The sequence below is a fragment of the Carya illinoinensis genome, chromosome 11 (assembly GCF_018687715.1).
Source record: "Carya illinoinensis cultivar Pawnee chromosome 11, C.illinoinensisPawnee_v1, whole genome shotgun sequence".
Taxonomy (NCBI): domain Eukaryota; kingdom Viridiplantae; phylum Streptophyta; class Magnoliopsida; order Fagales; family Juglandaceae; genus Carya; species Carya illinoinensis.
Window position 1 is genome coordinate 24,742,528 of NC_056762.1, and position 8,107 is coordinate 24,750,634.

The 8,107-nt window shown below is 36.5% G+C and overlaps 1 protein-coding gene across 1 annotated transcript; it reads left to right on the top strand.

Moving 5' to 3' along the window:
- The first annotated feature begins 7,151 nt into the window (after positions 1-7,151).
- On the top strand, positions 7,152-7,664 carry LOC122282320. Its single transcript, XM_043094277.1, has 2 exons — positions 7,152-7,278; positions 7,357-7,664. Exons 1-2 carry the CDS (start codon positions 7,152-7,154, stop codon positions 7,662-7,664), a joined length of 435 nt encoding a protein of 144 aa, XP_042950211.1.
- The last annotated feature ends 443 nt before the right edge of the window (positions 7,665-8,107 follow it).

An 8,107-nucleotide genomic window follows, 5' to 3' on the forward strand; every position in this document is an offset into this window, starting at 1 on the left:
TCACCCTCATCTTTTTTTTCTCGCTTATTTTTCTCTCTTTCTCTCTCCTTTTTGATTTCACTATTTCTTTGTTCCACAATCTCACTCACATTCTTTCTTTTTTTCTCAACCTCAGTTTTACTCTCTCTTCTTTTATCAATATCAGTTTCTCTATTTCTTTTTTGATCAACCTCACTTTTACTCTTTCTTTTTTTATCAATATCACTTTTTCTCTTTCTTTTTTGATCAACCTCACTTTCACTCTTTCTTTTTTAATCAACCATACTTTTCAGTTTCAGTTGGAGTTAAATGAGCAAGTTTGATTGTTTTTCCATCATTTTAAAAATTGTACATGTTCCTAAACCCATCATAGATCACTCTCCTAACACACTGTCATGGCCTCCCCAACAAAATATGATCAGTATGCATAGTCATTACATCACAAAGTACCTCATCCTTGTACTTTTCAATTGAAAAAGAAACTAGCACTTGCTTATTTACCCTAACCTCCACACAATCATTCAACCACTACAACTTATATGGTCTTGGGTGTTTCAAGGTAGATAAAGTCAATTTCTCAACTAAAGTACTACTAGCCACATTAGTACAACTCCCTCCATCAATGATCATACTACATACCTTATTGTTGATGTGGCATCTAGTATGAAAAACGTTCTCTCTACTAACCCATATCATCTATTTTTATTTGTGCATTAAGAGCATGCCTAGCAATAAGAGACTGACCATGCTCTTCATTCTTATACTAATGTTCAAAATTAGGCTCATACCTCCTCCTATCTCTCGCACCTTGCAAATTTCTAATCACTACACCTCGTTGATCCATCCTATCCCTCACTTCCACTAACACCAATTTCAACCGTTCAAACTTTTGTTACATGGACTGCAACACAAAGATTGAATTATCTACCATCCCTTTCAGTGATGAGTCACTCTTGTTTGATATCGTAATGCGCTACACAAAAAGAATATTAGTGGTCAAAAACTCACACGCTCACTTACGTATTTACACTCGAATAATGGCACTCTACTCGTATTTCACTCTTAATTGACTTTTTTCCAATAATGATCTCACACTCTCTTGCCTTTTACCTCAAGAGTTTTCCCACTCAAGTTTCTTAAGAACTAATTGAATTCAATCAAGACAATACAACCTTGTTTTATTCCAACTAGTAATTAAGTCAAACAAATAAGAGCAAAAAATAATAAAGGAATAAAATGACACGAGAATCAAGAGTAATTATAAAACAAGATACCAACTAGAAAGATGTATTCAGTCCCTTTGATGATAAAGCTTAATCAATGCCAAATCAATCAATTTTCAGATTGTAAGTATTTCCTTTGATGATAATCAATGTCAAATCAATCAATTTTCAGATTGCAAGTATTTTCTTTGATGATAAAGCTTAATCAATGTCAAATCACTCAATTTTCAGATTGCAAGTATTTCAAACAACTATACCCAAAATCCTTTTCTTTCAAACAACTATACCCAAAATCCTTTTCTTTCTCTCTTTTTTTTTTTTTTTGAATTTTTCTTTTCTTTTCTTTTCTTTTCTTTTCTTTTCCTTTTTTTCTTTTCTCACCAATTCAATCACAAACAGCAATATTCAATTATTTAAATCAAACAATTGAATTCAAACATACAAGAATTAACAAAAGTAGAAGGAAAAAATGAAACGGAACTCTAAGCAATTGACAATTCAAAGATGCAAGAAGCCCTAGAATTTTGAAACCCTAATGAAGCAAATTTCAACTGCCCAATAATAAGGAATTTCTACACTTTTTTTTTTTTTCAACCCTAGAACAATGAAAGCCCTAAAATTAAATTTAAAGATGCAAGAATTAAAAGATAGAATCAGGTCTAATTGGAAACCTTGTTCTAAATACCAAATGATATGAACCTACAGAATTGGAATCCATTGAACCCACAATCAATTTAAAAACTCATCTAGGAAAGCAAAAATCAAGTTAATGGATGAAACAATCAAGATCATCCGTTGAGGAACTCATTTCAAGAACCTAGATTATATGAAAATCTAGACCCGTTGAAAAACCTGTCTCAAGATCCCAGATTATAAAGAAGAAAAGCTACAAAGGTTGTGACTTACCTTTAATAAGTTCAAAATTTCACTTAAAAACAAGAGGAGATAAACTCAACTCACAATGAATAAAATTCATTAATTTTCATAAACTTTCATAATCTCTCAAAATGAGGCAATTAAGAGTATTTAAACTAAAACCTCACAAAATCCTAGGTAAAATAATGCCCCATCTTCCAAAAATGCCCCTGAGTAAATAGTGTCACAGCTACAGTAACCCTTTTGAAACCCTAGCTCAACAAAATAATAACTTTCTTAACATGCCCTTAAGTCCTTTTCATAATAAATCCAATTATTCTAAACTAATAAAATAAGTCCTTTAAATGAATTAAATAAGTTGAAAATCTTCAAGTGCCCAAAGTCTTTAAGTCATGTTGTTGCCCTCTTTCATAACTTGTATCAAATTAATCAAAACTGGATCTTCAACCTTCAAGCCCATCTTAAATGTTGGGCTCTTGCTAAACACGTCCCAAGTGGATTGCATCAATCCTTACCTTGCTTCCTTGCTCTTCTTAGCTCTTGATCTTATGATCGCCCCATCTGAAACTTTCAAATGATTTTTAAGACTTGGTCCATCTTGGTGCCCATCAAATGCGTTTAATGTAGTTTGATTTATTAACTGCCATCTATCAAGTGAATCTTGCATGACCCTGACCTTTTGTCCCTCGAGGCTCCGTCCTCACCTACTAAACATAATGACAGCCAACACCAACTATAAAACCCATTGAGATATGCTCTCCATTCTAATTGAGAATTGAAATTTGATAACCCGATAACATGAGCCACAGTTTATTTTTAGCCTTAGTAATTGAGGGCCCTAGTGAATTAAGGGAAGAAGAGGCCTTAGAAGATTAATTATGAATTTTAGCCCTAAAAACCCTTAGTGTAATTCAGCCCATAAAAAAACCCATGCCCGTTTGGACTTTAGCCCCAAATTCAAACCCTAACTGTATCTAGTCATAATGGACTAAGGGGGAGAAAAGAGTGGGAAGCCCAAGGGAAGGCTTGCACGCCTAACCTTAGTAGTATTGCCATTAGTCACTCATGCAAGGATGCTTCTAGAAGAATGAAATGATGATATGCATAGGGAAATTCAAGAGGCACTTGGCCAAGCCATCCCACAAACCTAGCACCTTCTACTTTGGCACTGTTTCAATTTCCAAGAGAGACATGTATAGGGAAGTGGCGCCTAGGGAAGATCAAGGGGATTTTCAAGAAGGATTGGTGGGGAAAGCCAAGGGACAAGAATGATTTTCGGTTTTCCTCCTACCACATGCCCACTCATGTGTTTTTCTCAGATCTCACCACTTGTCAATCATGTACAATATTCTAGAAGGAATAGGAGAAAACATTTGCACAAAAGACCATCTTAACACTAAAGTTTCAGTCACTACACTCAAGGGCACACACTCACACGCCACTTGTTAACTAGGGGTACAAGAAGAAGTTTTGGGAAGTGAAAGGTCACCTAGGGAATATGTATAGAAGAGGAAAGATCTTCATGGGGAAGAGAGAGAGAGAGAGAAGCGGCATCTAGAAGCCACCACATGCCTAAGCCATGTAGCATCCATGCAACCAACAAGGGTTTCCTAGGGTTTGGTCCAAACCGAATGATGATGAGTCCAAATCCTTCATATATTCAGCCAAAACTACTTGTCTTTTCACCTTACTTTGAGTTATGGAGAGGAAACCAAGAAAAAGGAAAGATTTCTTGACTCAAAAGCCCAGAAGCCGAATGGCCTATTGGTGTTTAAACTCTAGTTATAACTATAGTAATCATGCACACTCAAGCCTCATGGATTAGGATTTTTGGAAACCTCATTCTAACTAGTTACACTTAGATTTGAAACTTACTATTTATTACTCTAAATGGATTTTTGTAAGTATACACTCAACTTAGTTTTGGTTAATGCATGTATACTTTGTGTAAATCTCTTGTTTGTTTCTATTACTTTAGTTTCTATTCTTATTTGTTTGTTTGATTGAATACTCTTACATGAACTTGGAATATGATTATTGAATGACTAATGTGAATCGGTTCGTGATAAAAAAAAAAAAAAAAATGGTAATAAGATCTCTTGCATGTTTTGGTTTTAAGGAAAATGATGTTGATGTTTTAAGACCTTTGATGACTCAGCTTTACCCTACTTTGAGTGACTCGGATCTTGTTCCAATGCTATGATTTCATGTCTTATTTTACTATTGTATGATTTCTAAGCATTTTGGATGAAGTTTGGAGTATGTTGAAGTGATAATTTTCCATGTTTTTGTGCATATATGTTTCGGCCAAGGCTAGTTTACCTAGTTCCATGTTTGTGTTTCAATATGTTATGAGTTCTATATTATCATGTTATGAATTAAACATGTCATGCTCGGTTATTTCATGCATGGTATCTCATATGGTATATGTCAAGTACTAGCACACATGTCTTAAGTCTCATGTCACATGCATTTGGGAAGAGTTATTTGAAAAAAAAAAATCAAGAACAAAAAAGGTCTTTGGAAATGAAATAATGTTTTAAAAAATTTTATCATGACCCCAAATACTAGGACGGGAGAATGTCCTAGTGGATACCCTCTGTCTACTCTAGAGTGCTTAAGAATGGAGTGGTAACCCCTGGGTCAACAAAGAACCATTGACGTGCATCTAGAGTGCTTAAGAATGGAGTGGCATTCTTTTTAAAGAATGTCGAAGCAAGGTAGCTTCTAATGCCAGTGGGTGCATAATGCATTTAACCCGACAAAATATTTCCATGTTAATAAGTTAAGTTATGTTTAAGATGTAGTCATCACAGTGCACGGACCAGTGATGGTGCGGTAATTAGCAGGAACACACTGTGCATATGGGAGCTGTGATGTATCCACAAGTGTTATAAGAGCAAGGTTACACACCTACATGATATTTTATGGATCACATGACGTGAATCATGCGATATGATATTATATGTTTTGGATCACGTGATTAACTAATATATGACTAATGACAAAAGTATGTTTTTCTGAAAATACTAAGTCTATGTTACAAGTTTAAAAGTGGTCAATGCATAAATCACAGTTTGGTTTCAGTCATGAGTTACATACATGTCCATGCACACATTGTATGATATATCTCTTGTATGCTTGTGTTAACTATGGTATGTTGTATGATTAGTTACTGAGATTTCTTGAAATCTCACTGTTACAATTTTTCCACTATCATTCATCTCCCAGAATGGTAGAAGTTGTAATAGGACTAGAAGGTAATGCTGATGACCAAGAGGAAGAGAACGACACCTTGTCCTCCGAAAAGGATCGTGCCTAAGATGGGTATAAGTGGACACAAGCCCACTATTTTGGAGCATTTGGATGCTATAGATCAAGAGATCTCTAAGATCCTCTAGTTTGTTAATGAGTGTCAATGCCTTAATAATAGAGATAAGGGTTAGGTTTTGGAGAAGCAGGTGAAGGACGAACCTATAAAAACAATAAAAATTAAAATAAAATAAAATAAAATAAAAGGAGAAGAGAGATGCCTAATGTTGGGACCCAGTTTTCCATGAAGGGAAATGTTTCTTGGAATTTGATATATTTGAAGGAATATTTGGTCCCGTGTTTTGGGAGACACAAACTCGTATTATCTTTTGAAAACTCTCTTTGTTTATTGATGATAATGATGTGACAAAGTTGGAAAAAAGTTTTTTTTGTGTACCATGTACTATGCAATTGCCATTGGCATTACTTAGATCTCTTTACCTTTTTACTGTTACTTGTTGAATATTTATCGCATACTACTAGAATATCTAGGAGCATTGCATATTATCTATCATATACGAGGGGTGTGTAGCTTTGTGTTACATGTCCCGATGTCTCAATCACCTCCAAATCTCAAGTAGGGGCTGGGGGCGCCACAAAGGATGGTATCAGAGCATTTACGTCTCTGGGTAAACCCATACTTTTTCCTAGGGATACATGTTACTTACAACTAGGTTTGAGATCTATAGTTATAGGCTATGATCCTATAAGCGGTAGGCCTGAGTCTCGGAAGGATGGAGTAGAATGCATAGGCGACCTCTAAAACACCGAGTAATGAAGGGATAAGCTATCAGGAGAAGGAGCTACAATGCGAAACCAACTTGAGAATACCACTCCTCGAAGAGAGCAAGAAGCCGAGAACCCACCTATGGAAGGAGGACAAGCGATAGCAGAGGCTATTCGCCAAATGACTGAAGTGGTGCAGACTCAAATGGAACAAGGATAGCAGACTAGACAAGGACCGCCCAGATGAGAACAAGAATGTTCTTATGAGAAATTCTTGGTGTATAAATACTCGAATTTCATGGGAATAGAAGGATCAATGAAAGTTAATAAGTGGATCCTGGACTTAGAAAGGACTTTCAATATTAGAGGATGCATGGCAGAGTAGAGAGTCCAGTATGTGGGACATATGCTTCAGGGAGAAGCTAGAATATGATGAGATACTAAAAGACAACTATTGGCTCACGAATTTGGGAATTGGACTGCACTTACTTGGGATCGATTCAAGATGAAGTTTGACAATCATTTCTTCCTCTAAATGGCAAAGCAGCAAAAGGCTTTAGAATTTGCAAGCTTAACCCAATGAAATATGACAGTCGATCAGTATGCGGCTCATTTTATGGAATTGGGGAGATTCGTGCCTCACCTGATCAGCACAAAGCATATGCAGGCTAGGAAATTCTAGGATGGGTTGCAACCCTTATTCAAAATCAAGTGGCCTGCTTATGGATAGATAATTTCCATGAACTAGTCAACGTAGCATCTATAGCAGAAGCGGAACAACAAAGATTGATTGCACAAGCTCAAGCAGATAGAAAGAAGGGATTTCCTTACTCACTAGGAGGTAGTGCGGGAAAGTGAAAGGTCACTATAACCCCAAATAAAATAAAGGGTGTAGTAGCTGGGAGAGTAGCACTTGTCACTCCACCACCATGTCGACGATGTGGGAAAAGGCATAGTGGAGAATGTTGTTTAGCCTTAGGAGCATGTTTTAGATGTGGCCAAACTGGTCATAAGATCCAAGATTGTCCACAGAATATGCCTGGAGGGGCATCAATGCCAAGTAATAAACCAAAGGTCCTTGTGAAAGCTAAGGTTTATGCCATTACACCAGGAGAGGTAGATTTACAAGCCGACAAGACTGCAGAAGTAGGAGTGATTACTGGTGACATTTCCAACCTTGCTTTGGCTCAATTATAACTTATGTTTGAGAATTTTTTAGTAATCTTAGTTACCTTATTAGGTAAGGTTAGATTGAAACAATTTTCGATGTGTGCTCTATTTGATTCTAAAGCATCAAGATCATTTATCTCTAGTAATTGTGTACGACGATGTGAGCTCAAGGCTGAGCTAATGCCTCAAAAAGTGTTAGTGGCTATCCCATACGAGAAGATTATTGGGTGCACGAGTATAGTTAAGAATTGCCAGTTGGAGATCGCAAATTTGGTTCTAACCATGGATTTGATTGTCTTCCGTATTATGGAATTCAATTTAATCCTAGGAATGGACTGGTTATTGAGACACTATGCCAAGATAGACTGCCATAGTTAGGCGAGAAGTAGTGTTCGAATTTCCTTTAAAGGAAAAGCTCTGTTATATGGGGCAAATTGTTCAATTGAATCCATCTATGATAAACATTGGACAAGTCAAGAAGAGCTTGATGAGTGGAGATACTGCTTATCTCATAATGATCATTAGCATGGCGGAGGAACCTAAGGGAGTCGAAGGGATTCTTGTGATTGAGGATTTTCCAAAGGTTTTTGCCAATGAATTGCCTGGATTACCCTCGAATCGAGAGACAAAATTTGTAATAGAGCTTGAACTGGCCACAGCCCCAGTGCATAAGGTACCATATCAAATGGCCCCTGCAGAATTGAATGAGCTTGAGCTTCAAACTGAAGAGCTCTTGGAAAATGGATTTACCCGACCTGGGCTCACCACCATGGGAAGCACGGATATTGTTCTTTGAGAAGAAGGATGGAACTTTAAGGATG